General features: G+C 51.6%; 1 protein-coding gene across 4 annotated transcripts in view; it reads right to left on the bottom strand.

The window, feature by feature from the left end:
- RGS3 (regulator of G protein signaling 3) overlaps positions 1 to 17,294 on the bottom strand; it is a 121,087-nt gene that overhangs the window by 81,128 nt on the left and 22,665 nt on the right. For 2 of the 4 annotated variants that reach the window (XM_012768862.2, XM_012768866.2), the window contains exons 6-11: positions 11,080 to 11,140; positions 9,876 to 9,966; positions 9,224 to 9,279; positions 2,935 to 3,016; positions 1,994 to 2,099; positions 837 to 1,188 (exon numbers count right to left, since the gene is read on the bottom strand). In XM_012768862.2, the coding sequence (XP_012624316.2) occupies positions 837 to 1,188; positions 1,994 to 2,099; positions 2,935 to 3,016; positions 9,224 to 9,279; positions 9,876 to 9,966; positions 11,080 to 11,140 (748 nt within the window). Of the gene's footprint in view, positions 1 to 836; positions 1,189 to 1,993; positions 2,100 to 2,934; positions 3,017 to 6,801; positions 6,978 to 9,223; positions 9,280 to 9,875; positions 9,967 to 11,079; positions 11,141 to 17,294 lie in introns of those variants that run through there. The other 2 variants (XM_020289449.2, XM_012768864.3) reach the window with 2 other exon arrangements.

Here is a 17,294-nt window from a genome sequence, read left to right as displayed (position 1 = left end):
CAGCAGGCTGCTGGACGCAGGGCCGGGGATAGGAAGTGGAGCACCTCAGGGCAGGAGGGGAAAACAGCAGTTCTAACCAGCTGAGGGAGGAGGCCTGGAGGGAATACAGAATCCCAGAATATTGGACTTGAAAGAGGGTTTCTGTGCCACGAAGTCTAACCCCTTGGCGAGTCCCCACCTTCCTTTACAGCAGCTTGTTCCAAAGTGCATCCATGGAACACTGAAATAGTAGGACGCTAAACACCATGGCATAAAGGGTCCACCGTCAGGTAAGTTTGGGAAATGCTGCGTTAAACAAGGTCAAGCCACCTTCTTCACTGCAGGACACCCTCAGAGCTTCCGACAGGCTAATTTGCATTAGAAATGTCCCAGAAGAGGAAAAGAGTGTGGGCTGTTTCTCAGACTTTTTTGACCTTAGAACACCCTTTTTCCAAAGTATCTCATGGGACTAATGTTTTGAGGAATTCATTCCGTCTTCCCACCATGCAATCATGCAGTGTCTGCTTTCACACCTCCTATGACAGGGGGCTCACTACCTATCAAAGCAGCCCATTCCACTATGGAAAATTGCAGGCTGGTAGAAAGCTCTTCCTTCTTACAAGGTGAAACCTTCTAGCCTATGCATGCCCTGGTCCTGGATCTGTGCCCTGAGGCCACGCAGACCCCCTGCCCTCTCTACCCAGCACAGCCTCAGAGTGAGGACATAGCCTGTCTCCTTGCTTAACACTCCCTTCCCCTTGCAGGCTGCTCACAACACAACTTTGAGTCCTCAAGTCTTCCTGGCCTCCCACGGGGACCCAATGCCCTTCACCTTCTCCCACACCGGCTGTCCCTACCTGGCTCCCAGGGTTCAGTGGGGCCAGGATGATGTAGTTGGGGTCGGTGGGGGCGGTGGCACGGGACAGGGCAGGCAGGGTGTGCTGGCCCCCACGCTTGGCCACCTCGGTGTAGCGCTCCCAGCCGCCAAGCAGCAGCCCATCAGAGCTGTCACACACCAAGTGGCAGCTGTGGCGCTGCTCGGGCCGTGCCTGGGCCCCATGGGTGCAGTTCTTCTCCCGCTTGTTGGGCGGCGACTGGAGGTCATGTGTTGACTTGCAGGAAGCCCGCCGCAGGACCCCGCCGTCTGGCCCCGGCTTGACCTGGGGGACCATGCGCCACACGAGCAGGATGATCTCACTGGGGCAGCTCCTGGAAGTTGGGCATCACACAGAGAGGTTGAGCCTGGGGAAGACCAGTATCAGCCAGGGCAGGGGCCTGAGAGGAAAGGAAAGGGAGGAGGAGGCAGACACAGGGGAGAAGCCCCCAGTGTCAGGACAGGAAGGGATGGAAGAGGCCATTTAAAGCAGAGACAGCAAAGGAGTCTCTTAGGTCAACTCTTTCTAATTGACTGGCAGTGGCCGAGAAAGACCCTGAGGCCAAGGCCAGGTTCAACAGGAAAGAGCACCAGACTCAACTTATGATGCCCGTCATAGGCAAAATATAAGCCAGCAGGAGTCAGCAAGCCACCTGACTGCAACCCCTCATCTAGTCATTCTGGAAGAAAACCTAAAATGGGGCTATCAGTGTTTTACCCTAGGGGGTCAAAATTTAGAGGACCCAAACATTTTTAAAAATAATTTCTTAACTGTGCAATTGATACATTTGCAACATCTACACATCGTAAAAAAGAATGGGCTTAGCTCTTAGGTAGCAGAAATAATTAGCTAAAGTGGAAAGCAACCCTCTGGAGCCATGTCACAAACCACAGGGTCTGTTTGAGAGCTTCTTCCCTGCTGTTTGCTCTGGGATCCCAAATTGCTCTGAGCCTGAACCTTCCATTTTCAGGCCAAGAAACCGATTCCCTGAGGAGCAAAGTGAATTGCTCACAGCTGGGCAAAGCAGGGACTGACTAGAGCAGGGCAGGGCAGGGCAGGGCAGTGTGCCAGGGCTGGGGGGGAGAAGGGAGGAGTGTGTCATCAGCCTGAGGCCCGGGCCGCCCACTGCCCCCTGTCACCGGATCTCGTGGGCCAGCTCCACACATTTCCAGTGCTCCACAGGCCTCTCATTCAGTTGCAGCACCGTGTCCAGCTGCTGCAGCCCAGCACGCTCTGCCGGGCCCCCTGCAGGTACAAAGAAAAGCCATTCAGGGCCCTCCTCCCCCGAAAGCCCAAGACCCCCTCAAAGGGCCTGCAGTCCTTTGCTTCCATGGTGACCTTAGACAAGGACTGCCCTTTTTCTCTCCGTTTCTTCATCTGTGAAATGAGGGGCCAAACTTGGCAGCCCTCAAGGGCCTTGCAGGGAGGCACCCCTTTGCCCTCACCGCCTCCCTGCCTGCCCTCCCCACCCCTGCCGGAGCTGGCTCACCTCTCTGCTGTCCTCCCTTCCTCAGGCCCCCTCGTCCTCCCCAGGGCCTCCTACCCCCTTGAGAACCCTCCCCTCTGCCAGGCTCACACACTTCACTCGCTCCTACACCAGTCATTGAGCACCAGCCCCGTGCAGGCACTAGGACACCCTAATCACTGAGTTCTGGCTTCTGCCCTTAAGATGCTCACCCTGTGATTAAGAGAAATCTTTTATTTGTGAAAAGTAGGGTAGGAATGACTATTTTAAAGTGCTAATCCGGCTTGGTCTAGGATAAAATACTGATTCCAAGCAGACTTAATAAATGACTTTCATTTTCCCATGCAGCCGTTACTGATACAGGTTTAGTTCCTGTTTAAACTGATTGAAAAACAAAATATAAAAACCTATTTTCATTTTGATAAAAAAAAAGCAGACATATTTTCATGAACCTCAGTTTCATCTATGGTCATTTAAAAATATTATTCTTTTCAGTTTGCAAAACCAGGACACTTTGCTCCAGTTTGGGGCTCCCCTTTCTGTTCCAGGCTCTGTTTGCAAAGCCCAGGTGCATGGCGGGCAAGTAGGCCTGGCCTCCCCCAGCCACTCACTTACCAGAATCCACGGCCTGGACGCGGACCGGAGAGTCGCAGCAGATGGTGAAGCCAAAGCCGTCCTTCCCCCTCGGGATGGTGATCTAGGAGACAGCCCTGCCCGATCACTTGCAGAAGCCGGAGGCTGCTGCCCCTGGCCCTGGTCGGGAAGCCCGTAGACCCCACCCCAGAGCCACCCTCCTCTCCAGCGAAACCAGAGCCAAGGAGCTGACCAGGCGCTTGCTGTCCCTGTCTCAGCACAGGCATCCTGGGCCCTGGGTTGTGGGCCAAGCGGGAAGGCTGAGAGCTCAGGAGGTAAACCCAAGCCAATGCAGGGAGGGCCTGGGATGGACAAGGTCTTGGAAGGGCGAACCTTGCCCTCCTCAGCCCCAGCATCCCCCGCCCTGTTTCCAAGCGCCCACTGGTGCCGCATGCCCCCACTTTGCCTGTGACCCACTGTGTCTCCTCTGCCTGTGTCTCCCTCCCTTCTTCCTGTCCCACAGAGACTCACAGAGCACTGGCCCAGGGCTGGCCCTGTGCCGAGGGCCCAAAGACAAAGCCAGCCTCGTCACTGTCTTCCCAGAGCACAGAGGAGGGAAAACTGGGTCATACCCACTCAGCCTCAGGCCAAGGATCAGAGGAAGAGAGTTGGGGTTCTTGGGTCAGCCAGAGGCTGCCAGGAGAGGGGAGGGGAGGGCACGGATCGGCCTCCCAGCTGAACCCCAACCAGCCACTGGCCTCTCTGTGCCTCTGAAGACCTGTGTGCTTGGTAGGTCCACTACCCCTATTTTCAGAAGTCCATGAAAAGGGCCCTGCTATCTGGATACTCTTTTCAAACCAATACACAATTATTGAGCTCCTACTGCATGCCAGACTCTGCTGAGGCATAAGGCATGAGGCCTTGGTCTCTGGCTCCCTGAGGAGCATGAGGATGCCCAAATCTCTCCAAAGCAAAGCAGGGCAGAAAGCAATAGAGCAAAGCATGAGGACTGTGCTGCAAAGAGTCCCTTATGCTTTGACTTTGGGCCACACTTCCTAATGGCAGGAACTCAGACAGCCTGGCCTCATCCCACCCGTAGAAGGATGCAGTGTGCAGTGTGATCTGCCGGCTCATTCAGGCTGCTAAGGGAGCATAAGTCAGGAAAGGGGCTCGGTGGGGTCCCAGGAGACCCCCTGGAAGAAATAGGACTTTGAGCAGACCCTGGTGAAGCACGAGGAAGGGTGTCCGAGGCAAATTGAAAAAGCAGCCAGCTCAGCAAGCCTGGAAAAGGTCAAGGGCGACAGCCTTGTCAGAAGACTTCTGTCTCCTTCCTTTACTGGTTGTCTCTCCAAACCTGGGCACCTGCATTCACCTGCTGGCCTTGATGGCCGGGCATGAGGAAGGGGAGGGAGGAGGCCCGGAGTGACAGAGGCCCTTGGAAGCGGCTGGGGCCCCTGAGGCTCTGCTTCCCACCAGCCCAGGGCCTGGACTCAAAGCAGTTTGTAAAACAGGAAATCTGACAGACAAGGGGAAGGGGGAGGGGGCAGGAAAATACCCCGTTCCCATAAGAATTCTGGGAAAGCACGCAGCTAAGACAGGAAGAGGAAAAAAATGGAAAGAAAGAAAGAAAAACAAACCCAGGGTAAGCGGGGAAAGCTGGAGGAAAGGAGCGAGCACTAGTTGCCAAGCCCACCTGAGGCCACAGAAGATGCCAGGAGGCTGGCCCACCGTGGGACCAGGAGGAATTTTTAGGGGTCTCTCAAGTCACCACTCAGCCCAGACAGAAGCCAGGGTTCCAAAGCCTTTCTAGCACTTTCCCAGTCTTGCTCCAGCACAGGCCCACAGTCCCTTCTGCCTGGAAAACAACCACCAGCACCCTGGGCTCGTGGCTGGCTGGTTTGGGTAACAGCTCCAGAGTTGAGGCTGGAGAGGAGTGAGCTCCAGCAAGACAGCCTCTCGCCAGGCTCTGGTCCCCTCATCCGATCAGGACTGTGGACTACAGCCCCCTCACCCTGCTGGATGTGAGCCTACGAAGAGCCGGCCCAGACTGCAGTGCAACCCAGCTGGGGGGTGTGAAGGAGGAGTGGAGGGGGTGTCAGGAAGCACGCTCACCTCCTAGCTCAGAGTGAGGGGTGGACTACACGGAGGAAGCAGACTCACGATCGCTGACCACATTGAGAGGGTAGTGTCCAAAGAAGGTCTTCCCTGCAGCCCCAACGGGAATGCAGGGCTAGTTTTAGGATGCCCATTTTACAGAGAAGGAAATCAAGGCCCACCACCCTCCTGCTCTCAGCCTTCCTCTCTGACCTTGGGCCTCTCAAGATCAGGCGGTGAAGGGGGCAGCCCTGCCCTGATTCCTTGTTGGCTCCTGGCAGAAACTGTCCTTCCTGGGGTGGTTCTTGCTCTTTCCTGTCCAGGGCAGGAGCTGCCACTGCTCTCGGGCCCCACCCATGCCAGCACCTCACTTCTGTCCTCCTGCCTGGTTTCTGATCCTCTCTCCTGCCTAGATTTCAACCCCCAACTATTGCCAGATGTATGCTTCCTAGATGTCCATAGCAGATGCTGGGCCAGGTACTTCATACGCCTCATCCCTTTTACTCTCAGACCATCAGCACTGGACTTTATTATCCCTATTTTACTGACAAGGAGAGTGAGGCTCAGAGAGGTAAAGTGACTTGCTTAAGAGCCACAGCCAAAGAGGAACAGAGCTAGATTTGAACTTAGGTCTGACAAAAAACTTGGTACTCTCAACTCTGTGCTGGTTTCTAACACAGGAGCTGTCCTGAACTCTGAGTCCCAGGGCCCCAGGTCCAGCCCACAATCACGCCTGGCCCCCACTCCGACTGCCAGCATGCCCCAGTCTTCTGGCCCATAGTCCCAAAGTGACCAAGGACTTCCAGACATCTCATCCAGTGCTCTCTTCGCCTCACCACTCTGCCACCCAGATGCTGGTGTCACAGGGGCTGCTCTGCCTGGCTCCCAGAGGGCAGAAAGCGCAGAGTGGGGCTGCAGGGCAGACCCTGGGACTAGGGAGGGCTGGAGGGAAAACACTGGGTCCCCTAGCGGGCAGCTGCCAGATCCTGTCAGAGGAGTCAGGACTCACATTCCAATGTGGTCATTAAAACAAACAGAGGGGCTTCTCTATATTTTTAAAATCAGAACAACTTCTGAGCTCCCCTCCAGCTTAGACATCCCTTGCCTTCACCCTCCCTGACTCCATTCCTTTTTTATAAGAAAAAAATGCCCCATCGCAGTTCCAGAAGATGCTCTGGGGCTAACAGGATTATCAGTCCCCACTCTGTCCCTGCTTGCAAAACTGAAGCCAAACCCTCTCAGCGAAGTCTCCAAAGCCAGAGGAATCCTAAGCCACCGCCAGGCATTGGGGCTGTGCGGGAGGACGATCATATGTACGTACATACATACAAAAACATCCCAGCCCACATACAAACACACAGCAACACACACGCACAGGGCAGGACAGGCACTGCTGTCCCATCAGATGTAGGGAACGTGAGCAAAAATACAAACCCCCCTCCAGAAACACCCAGCTGCTCAGCAACTAAGTCATCTTCAACCTCAGGCTTGAGATGTCTTTTTTAATCCATACCGCTCCCCAGAGAAAAAGAACAGAAAGTCAGCGAGACAGTCTCACCAAGCACACCCCATCACCCGTCAGTGGTTAGGACCACGCACAGAGCTGGGCCGCGTCTGGCCCTGCGGAGGGGCGGTAGGCAACAGGCTGGGCGGTGGGTCTAGCTCCTACCCCCAACCTCCTCCCCAGATCAAAATGAGCCTGCAGGGAGCAGGAGGAGGCGAGGAAGGGCTCATGGGGAGAGAGGTCCTGCACAGATGGGCCCCACCCTCTACCCCCAACATGCCATAGCTCCCCCCATGGGGCCAAGCACCCACCTGGCGGTAACGGCGCTCCGAACACACCTTGCAGAGCCCATTGAAGCGGTTCATGGCTGTGGGTCCTGCCTCGGCTGCCGCCCCATGAAAACCCAGCTCTCCCCCCAGCAGCGGGAGCCCGTGCTGCGCCCGTCAGCCTGGCATGACCGCCCTGGGAAGCCCGCCCCACAGAAGAATGGCAGGAAATCACCTCTCACCTCCCCAAGCCCTGTCTGTGCTGTGTGCCTCTACACGATAAGCCCGAAGGCTTCCTGAAACCTCAGCATGACAAGGAAGAGAGAGAGTTTTATATTAAAATTCCTGTCAACTAGTTAGTATTCCCCCAGCCTGGCGGGGAGAGGGCGCCTTTGTTCTGGCTGCATTCTCCGCCATGGGCCACTTTGTGATTCCAATGTTCTCACAAACACCCCTCACTGGAGGAGACCCAGGCAGAAAACACGGCAGCTCTATAACAACGCCGCCTCTCCCTGCAAGTCCCAGGGTCCCCAGCAGCAAATCCAGGGGACTGCCCCAGCCTAAAGAATCCAAGGACGCCGTGGGGGGTTGCACTTGCAGACATCCCATCTCAAGACAGGGAACACAAAACATCTAGCGTCTGAGGACCTGCCTGCCACTCAGAAGCTACTTAAAAGTCGCTTTCCTTATCCATGCAAGTGGATGTGGTGCTATGTGTACTGTAAAGTCAAATGTGGAAGGGATTTCCAAATCATCAGCTGATCCAGCCTCCTCATCTTACCGACAAAGCAACTGAGGCCTAGAGAGGTAGGGGTCACACAGCAGGGGAGTGGGGGCTGAGCCCAGACCTCAGGTTCTGTTTTCTGCCTTGCAGTCCCAGGATGTGTCCAGCAGAGCAGTACATGGTGAGCTCGGCCCCCTTTGCCCATCTCAGAGGCCCTGGGGAAACCCACCCACCCCCTCACATCGTCGATGACAGAGGGCGTACCCTGGTCCAGCCCAGCTTTGGCTGCTGTGTGACTGTGGGAAGGTTACCCGGGTTTCTGGGCCTCCATCTCCCTACCTGTACAATGCAGGGGCTGAACAGGTGACCTCTGGAGTCTCTCCCTGAGCCCGAACCAAGCCTCTGCCAATCACACCCTCTTTGTTGAGTCCTACAGATATCCTCGAGTGTAAAGCTCAGGAAAACCCAATGCACCTCAGAACAAGCCCCCAGGAGCTCACAGGCTGTGTGTGGAATCCCCCAGGACTTCCCCAAGCCACCAAGAACATTACAGTGTTAGTGTGTGCGTGATTCCCACGGATCACCAGGAGGCTCCCTGGTCACCTTCCTCTCTGTGCTCGGAAAGTACAGAGGGAGGGCAAAAGGTCTTTGCAGTTCCCCACTGAAACCAGAGAAAAGCTTTTCAAATCCTAAGGAAGCCACAGAAAACGGATCCAACAGACCTGGCAAGTCACTCTGACAGCTGCAATGCTGTCCAGTGCGGCAGTGACTGGACACACGTGCAAGGTAAATTGAAATTCGTTAAACTAAACAGAAGTTCCCATTCAGTTCCTCAGGCACACTTGCCACATTTCAAGTGCCCAACCGTCACAGGCAGCAGGTGGCCGCCACCTTGGACAGTGCAGCTCTAGACTGTATGCTCCGCGAGGGCAGGACCCTGGGCTTGCTCACAGCTGTATCCCAGCACAGGGCCTGGCCCACATAGGCGGAAATACTTAATGAATGATAAGTGAGTGAATGAATTGAGTCAATGAAAGTGAAAATGTTTTGTAAATTATAATACGCCTCTATGTAAGGTACTATTATGAAATATATATATCTGCCCCCCAAGGTCGTAAGCAGGAGGCAGCGGGGCACAGTGCACCTACGAGGCAGCCAGACTCGCTCAGAGCCTGCCTCCGCCACTTGCTGGCTGTGTGGCCACAGAGAGTCTCTGAAATGTCTCTGAACCTTACGTGTCCCCTCACCTCTAAGATGGGAAAGTAACAACTACCTCAGAGGTGGCAGTGAGGATTAGATAACAACAGCACCTGGTACAGAGGGACTGACCAGTTGCTGGGAGGTTGTTTTTCCCTCTCTTAGTTGTTAGAGAAAACAATGGGGCACTTGCCATGCCCTGCAAAGAGCAGAATGAATTTTGGAGAATTCTCCCAAAATGCTACCTGAAGAAGGCTCCTCTCCAGACTCAAAGCACTAATGGAGTGAGAACCCATCCGTTTTGGGTTCAGAATCACAGCTGTCCCCAATACTAAGCAAGCCTGAGAAGATGGTTCAGCCCCAGTGCCAGGGGAAGCAGGGGATCGAGGGGGCCTTAGGAAAGTCAAGAATCAATCCCTTCTGAGTACACGACTTGCTAAGTTTCAAGCACCAAATGCTGACCTCTTTAGGGGTTTCCTGGGCCAAGGGACTGACAAGGAGCAGATTAGAGCCCCTGGAGCAATGCCCAGGCTTGTCCCCACCTACCTTGAGTTTCTCCCCATTCTCAGTGTCCCCACCTCCTGGCATTCTCAGCAGCGGGTCTGAAAGGTGACAGAGCAGAGTCAGAAAGCTTCTGCTTGCATATAAGGGCCCATTCCAGAGACCTCCCAGAAGACAACATCAGGCAAGAGGCCCCTGTGGCTGCCTGGGCCACTCCCGGCCTCCAGGATGTGGGAATGCCTGAGGCTCAAGCCAGGCAGGGGCTCAGGAGCCAGGACAACACATGGGAAAGGCAGAACCGAAGTCCTGAGCGTCGGTGCTCATGGCAGGGCCTAAATGCTCTTTCTGCAGAGGCGGGAACCCCAAGGTCTGCAAGGCAGCCCAGAGGGGATCCCTAAGACACAGAGCTGGGAAAGAGCCATGGGGGAAGCACCCAGCCCTCCGTGAGCAAAGGGTGAGGGGAGCTGAACCATGTGGGGTCAGGCCATAACCCTCTCCAGGAAAGCCCAGTCAGACAAACAAATGTGGCTGCCTGCGGCCTGCATTCTAGCAGGTGCTCACAAGAAGCCCCTGCACCCTATAGCCCAACAGCAGCGTGGAGTGGCAGGGGCCACCAAACACAGGGTCTGATGCCACTATGCAGGAAGTGAGGGAGGGGAAGGTCCTGGGAAAGGAAGCTAAGGGGATGTACATGCACCTCTCAGTGGCCGCAGTCGCCGCCTGGCCACCTTCAGGTGCTTTGTCCGGCCCAGGTCCTCCCCTAGAAGGTAGTACCAGCCACTGATCTCCTGTCACGAAAGAAGAAATGACATGCTCAAAAAGGAGGCAGAGGGCACAAGTCAGGAAGCCATCAACCACCCTCAAAAAGTAGCTGCTGAACACCCTCCCTCAAGCCTCCTCACCCCAAAGATGCTATACCTGCTACCCCTGCACCTCCAGGAGGCCTCCCTGAGGCTCTGGGCAGAGCTGGCTCTCCCCTCTGCCAACTTCCTGCAGCTTCTTATCCCTGGAGGACAACCATCTGCTTGCCTGCCTACCTCCCCCACTAGGCTGTGCTTAGGCTCTCTGATGTGCCTAGCACTGTGCTAGCATACAATAACAGCCAAATAAATGTTTGTTGAGAGAACAGAGGGGAGGGACTGACAGAGGGATGGAGAAGCCAAAAAGTGGGCATCCTGAGGCTCCTGAGCAGTCTCCAGGGGGAACGAAGCCAGGGCTGTGGACAGGAGATCATTGGGACCCATGTGCAGGATAAAGAGTCCTCACATCTGCCCCAGAATGCACTTCCAGACTCAAAGCTGGTGGCAGGGCCATGCATCAGACCACCAGGACATTTCCAGGGACATGCAAAAGGAGTGGCTCCCTTCCCTGCTCACCACCTTCCAGTGTGGGGGTGCAGTGCAGAGTAGAGATGGATAAGGGACTGGTGACCTAGAGGCAGGGGTCTCTAGCTCGCAGGGTCCTCACCCAGCCTAAAGGAAAACTCCATAGAGGATGGTGCTGCTGGCTCCTTCCCTGCTAGACCCAGAAATATCAGACCTGGTAGACACATGAAGAGCTCCCTGGAATGGGCCACAAGAAGCACCTGGCCCCCCTCTTCCAGGGCAGGCCCAGGAGTGCTCCAGGCCCCAAGGGACCTGCCAGTGTCCTTAACAGCAGACTCCAGACTCAGAACTTCCTGGGAGGACTCGGGGCTGCCTAACAACTGCTCTCTTGCAAGACAAACCAAAAAGGGGATCCAAACCCTTAGCTAGGCAGGTGACATACTGCTGTTATTCAGGCCACTCAGTGGGACACCATCTTATAGACAGAAGCCTCACCCCAGGGCTTCTAGACAAAGCCTGCCTGTACCCACCCTGGCCCAGGTGGGAAGACCCTGCCTGAAGCTTCCTAGGACCCACCTTGTCCGGAGTCAGAAGGGACTTCACCCCAAAGCTCATGCAGCCGATGAGTCCACCCTGTCTGGGAGATCAGCAGAGGCTTGAGTCAGCACTTTTTGTTGGGCTATATCAGGAGGTTGCTTATCAAACATAATATAGGTTTGCCTGATGCTCTGCAATTTACAAAGCATTTTTACATGCATCATCTTGTTTGATCTTTCTGGACTTTGTGAGGTGTGGTACAGAGGAGTTACCATCTCCATTTTACAGAGAAAAAACTGGAGGCCCAGAGTTGCTTCCCCTACAAGGTCACAGGACTAATTAGTAGTCAGGTTTGGGGCGTGGGGAGGACTCAGTCCTCACTCCTCCATGGACCTCAGAAGCTTAGGATGACTTGGCGGTTTTAGCTGCTCTGGTGCTGGGTAGATCTGAAGAGCTGGTCCCTGCAGGGAATCTCAACTCTCACATCAGTTGGTGATGCTCAGTGGGGGAGAAAAGTTATGGGACCTCAAACTCAAGAAGCTTGGTGTCAGGCCCAGGCATGACCTAGGCAGTTCTTATATGGTTCCAGATCGAGGTCCAAACCAACCTGACACACAAAGTCACTGTGACCAATCTGACCTGGCTGCCAGCGGAGCAGGTAGGCATGAGCCAGGTCAGGCCTTGCAGGAATGCAGCGAGGACTGGGTTTAAACTGGTGAAGAGGAATTCAGAGTTCCTGGAGAACATTCACTACTGAGCTCCAACATCCAACAGTCAGGGACTGACAAATACTGGGCAGCTTTTAATAGTGATGGCATAGATTAATTTTTATAAAATGCAAAAAATAATCTTGCTATTGTTAGAGAAAAGGAAGTTTACAAAGCTGTAGTTTAATGAGAAAGATGCCCATGAAAATATTAATAATGGATGTATCTGGTAGGTGGGATTATTATTTTTGTTTTCTTATTTGGATTTTCACTATTTTCAAATTTTCACAGGGACCAAACACTACTTTTGTAATCAGGGAGATAAAAGCCAGCATCAACATACTCTTAAGTAATTCTATTGTACCACACCCAGCTCTAGCCTAACACTCAAGTTTTGTGTATTTTTTTTCCTGTTCTCCTCTCCCTTACCACATTCCCCAACTTAGACTCCTTCATAGGTTGGTTTGATAACTGTCGATCAAGAAACATCATGGATATTTAGGCTGCAGCATAACCCTGGTGGTTGACTTCAATATCTGAAGTGGATGAGAGAATTGGCACGTCCTGTAGAAGGCACGATATCAAAGCCAAAGACAGAAAGGGCTGCGGGATGGGTAGTGAACTCCCTGGAGGTGGGCCTCCCAGGAACCTGCTCTAAGGGGGCCTGTGCTGGGGCAGTGGTTCTAACCAGGAGTGCACCACAGAACCCCTTGAACAGCCTGTCTGAGATCTGTGCTCCAAGCTGGGGTCCAGGCATGGGAGCCTGGAAAAAGCTCTCCAGGGGATCCTGCAGGGCACCCACCAATTTCTGCCCCAGTCAAAGACCAGTGGTCTAGAAGAGCTCTACAAATACACACTGTCTGGATTCTCCAAGAAGGGTGGCAGCTTACCACCTGACAGTCCTAAGCAAAACAAAACTAGCCTCTCAAAGGCAGCCTAGATGAGTGAGGGGTGAGGATGCAGAATGCTGGGGGCTGGTTCTCAAAACTGGTCCACTTGGCCGGGCGCGGTGGCTCACGCTTGTAATCCTAGCACTCTGGGAGGCCGAGGCGGGCGGATTGCTCAAGGTCAGGAGTTCAAAACCAGCCTGAGCGAGACCCCGTCTCTACTATAAAAATAGAAAGAAATTAATTGGCCATCTAATATATATATATATATAAAAAAAAAAAATTAGCCGGGCATGGTGGCTCGTGCCTGTAGTCCCAGCAACTCGGGAGGCTGAGGCAGTAGGATTGCTTAAAAAGCCCAGGAGTTTGAGGTTGCTGTGAGCTAGGCTGACGCCACGGCACTCACTCTAGCCTAGGCAAGAAAGCGAGACTCTGTCTCAAAAAAAAAAAAAAAAAAAAAAAAAACTGGTCCACCTGCCTGCAGATCCATGCTCCGACTCGCATCCAGGGGGCTGAGCCCTCTACATCTGGCTGTCTCTCAATAGCTGCTCTCACTCTACCATTCCTCCTGCTCCCATTTCCTCAGCCTTGGCTCCATCTGCTCCCCTCTCCCTTGCCCATCTCATCATACAAGGCCAAGTTAATGATCTATTCAAAAAGGATAGTACAGTCACCCCAATAAAGGGACCTTTCCACATGTACCTCTCCAGCCCACTGTCAAAACCAAATCTCCGAGGCCGGGCGCTGTGGCTCACGCCTGTAATCCTAGCTCTTGGGAGGTCGAGGCGGGTGGATTGCTCAAGGTCAGGAGTTCAAAACCAGCCTGAGCAAGAGCGAGACCCCGTCTCTACTATAAATAGAAAGAAATTAATTGGCCAACTGATATATATATAAAAAATTAGCCGGGCATGGTGGCGCATGCCTGTAGTCCCAGCTACTCGGGAGGCTGAGGCAGAAGGATCACTCAAGCCCAGGAGTTTGAGGTTGCTGTGAGCTAGGCTGACGCCACGGCACTCACTCTAGCCTGGACAACAAAGTGAGACTCTGTCTCAAAAAAAAAACAAATCTCCTTCCTCTTAGGAAGTTGCCAAGTCAGCACTAACAGGAGGCAGTCGCAGTGGCCATCATAAGGAGAAGACACTAATCTGAGCTGCTATTCCAGAAAAGCTTTGTCAAGATTTTTCCAAAGTCCTCATACTGATTTAATTTTATCAACACATTCAGCTGGTATCTAGATGCCCACACTGCCTTGCATACACTTTTCTTTTAACTGGGTATGGCCGAAACTTTCTAAACCTTCAGGCCGATGCATTAGCTTGGCTGCCTCTCCCTGCTTTTCAATAAGTGGAATTGTCATTCCTTGGTGCTTAGAGAATGTTAAATGGTTAATAGCCTCCCTTGAGCTTTGCTTCCTGCCAGGGGGCCTCCAATGATTTCATGATAATTCAGGCCAAGTAAATTGTCACAATTAATGTCCATAAGCAGGAACCTCTAAGTGTTCTTCAATTAGCTATTTCTTAAGCCTGTTTTTGAAAAACCTTTGGAGGAAGAAAGATTTCTTTTACAAGCAACATGAGTATATGGCAATACCGCAGTCAGTTTATAAACTTGGGAACTAGCGTTCACCCTCCAGGATGACCCACCAGGGTGACTGCCTAAAATTTCACTAGGTGCAATGTCTCCAGAACCAAGCCTTGGTTACTTCTGACTGCCAAGGCCTGGGCTCTGGCCTTGGTGCACCCAGTGAAGGCTTGACAAATGGATAAATCCATCATGCCTATGGTTGGCAGGCACTGGGCAAGGAGCCGCAGTGTTAAGGAAACAAAACAAACATGCAGGAATTTAAATAGCAGTTCAAGACAGCAATACAAGGGATGTCACAAGACAGGGTGAGATTGACAGATGAACAGTGCAGGCAACAAAGTCTGAAGGCTTGGGGATGCAAGAGGTAGTTCAGGGCTGAGATGCTTGAAGAAGGCCTAATGGCTTAAGCCAGAGAGAATGAAAAGAAGAGCATTTTGGGCAGAGGGAACTGCCAGTACACAGGCTCAAAGGTAACTTCATGCAGCACACATGGAGAATAGTACTCAGTTTACTTTAGAGCCTAGGGTGGTAGACCCACTGCAAGATGAAATAATGCATTACTTTTGAGGGAATGTACTTTAATTCTCTCTCAGGGGCCTTACAGGGTTACATCATTTCATCTTAATTTATTTTTAATTTGGTGGCTTAAATTGAACACATATTTTTCCATTCACTTATTTCCTTAAGCTCGGTATCCATCACTGGTCACAAGCCTTCAGACATTAGGCCACTGTATGTGGCACTGAGATCTGTTTATAAAATGGAATAAAGGAGAGAGTACACTTACAGCAACCAGGACAGTGCAGCGCATGTAGCAAGCAGATCTTCTGTATATGTAGCTACTAGTAACATAAAACATTATGTTCTTTAATTTTATATATATATATACTTTTTTTTTTTTTTTTGAGACACAGTCTCACTCTGCTACCCAGGCTAGAATGCCATGGTGTCAGCTTAGCTCACAGAAATCTCAAATTCCTGGGCTCAAACAATCCTTCTGCCTCAGCCTCCCGAGAAGCTAGGACTACAGGCATGTGCCACATGCCCGGCTAATTTTTTCTATATATTTTGAGTTGTCCAGCTAATTTCTTTCTATCTTTTTAGTAGAGATGGGATCTCGCTCTTGCTCAGGCTGGTCTCAAACTCCTGAGCTCAAATGATCCACCCGCCTTGGCCTCCCAGAGTGCTAGGATTATAGGTGTGAGCCACCACGCCTGGCCTACATATGTACTTTTTTAACTTAGTACATAACATTACAATTTTCTCCAAGACTGTTGTCTGGCTACAAATTCTGAAAATGCTATGATTGATACTAGAAGCTTTAGTTTGGCTTTCACCATATCATCAAATAGAGCTTTTAAATAGCTTAGTTCCATATTCAATGATATCGAGGAATTACTATTAATTTTTAAGTGGGAAAATGTCATCACAGTTATTTTTTAAAAAAAACATCTTTTTTCTCATCTTTGAGAAAGATATACTGATGAAATGAGATGATGTCTGGGATGTGCTTTAAAATAATTCACTGGAGGATAGGAAAGTAGGCGGGCATAGATGGAATAAGATTGGCCAGATATTGACAATTCATGAAACTGGGCTATGGGTCTATGAGGCTCTATTATATCATACTTCTACCTTTGCATTCATTTGAAAATGTCTATAATTTAAAAAAAACCTCACAGAACCTTGAAGTTGAAAGAAAGCTTAGAAACCACTGCATTTTACAGATAAGGAAACAGAGGCCCAGAGCAGGGAAGGGACTGACCCATGACCTCACAGCAAGTCACAGCTGAGCCAAAACCTCCTGCTTGAGGCCTGGTTCTCCTCAGCTCCCACCATGATCACCATGATGAGCTGAAATCATCCAGCCCTTCCCTAGAACTTCTTTGCAGATCACCTTATGTCTCTAAAACAAGTTTACAGCCATCACTGGAAGGATCATGAGAAATCGTGAAGTAGATGCTTCCCTTTTATCTTCTATAGGCCAAAATGTGACCATCACACATTTGCCTGAATGATTTATAGAAAACTACATGATAAATGCTAAGAAAAGCAGCCTGAGCCCTGGAGAGGAGGTGTACTGACACATTAAAAGTATGGCTTTGGGCCGGGCGCGGTGGCTCACGCCTGTAATCCTAGCACTCTGGGAGGCCGAGGCGGGCGGATTGCTCAAGGTCAGGAATTCAAAACCAGCCTGAGCGAGACCCCGTCTCTACCATAAAAATAGAAAGAAATTAATTGGCCAACTAATATATATAATATAAAAATCAGCCGGGCATGGTGGCTCGTGCTTGTAGTCCCAGCTACGCGGGAGGCTGAGGCAGCAGGATCGCTTGAGCCCAGGAGTTTGAGGTTGCTGTGAGCTAGGCTGACACCACGGCACTCACTCTAGCCTAGGCAAGAAAGCGAGACTCTGTCTCAAAAAAAAAAAAATAAAATAAAAGTATGGCTTTGGAGACATTTATAACCCACGTGAGGCGGTCAAGTGTGCTGTAGTGCGGTTACGAGTACACAGGCGTGGTGCCAGTCTGCCTGGATTTGCATCTTGTTTTCACTGCATCCTAGCTGTGTTACCTTGGGCAAGTTACATAACCTTTCTGTGCCTGTTTCCTCACCTGTAAAAGAGCAACAATAATAATAATACCTACCTCACGTGGTGGTGCAAATCTTAATTACAAAATGCATGGCATGTGTTTACATTAATGTCCACACATAGTAAGTGCTGAATAAATATGAGCTGTTATAAAACCTCAAGCAAGTTCAAGGCTTAGCCTTCCTAAGCCTCAGTTTTCTGTTCTCTGGAGAGAGGGACAATAATTACTCCTACCTCTCAGGGTTATTATGAGGATAAAATGAGATAATGTATGTAAAGTGCTTGGCACAGAGAAGAGTTCAGTAAATGTTGGTTTCCTTCCTTCCGTAATTGTCTTTCATGTTGATAAGTTGAATGTCCGTCCTTCAGAGAAGCACAATTTGATTTGAGAGTGTTCAGCAGAGCCGAAGTTTCCTGCAATCGCTCTGTCTGCCTCCTCCAACTCAGTGGCCTTCTCATTCAGAATGGATCGATAAAAGGGAG

Source organism: Microcebus murinus, chromosome 12 (assembly GCF_040939455.1).
Source record: "Microcebus murinus isolate Inina chromosome 12, M.murinus_Inina_mat1.0, whole genome shotgun sequence".
In the NCBI taxonomy this organism is placed as follows: Eukaryota; Metazoa; Chordata; class Mammalia; order Primates; family Cheirogaleidae; genus Microcebus; species Microcebus murinus.
Note: the sequence above shows the minus strand (reverse complement) of the source record. Positions and strands in the feature narration are given on the sequence as shown.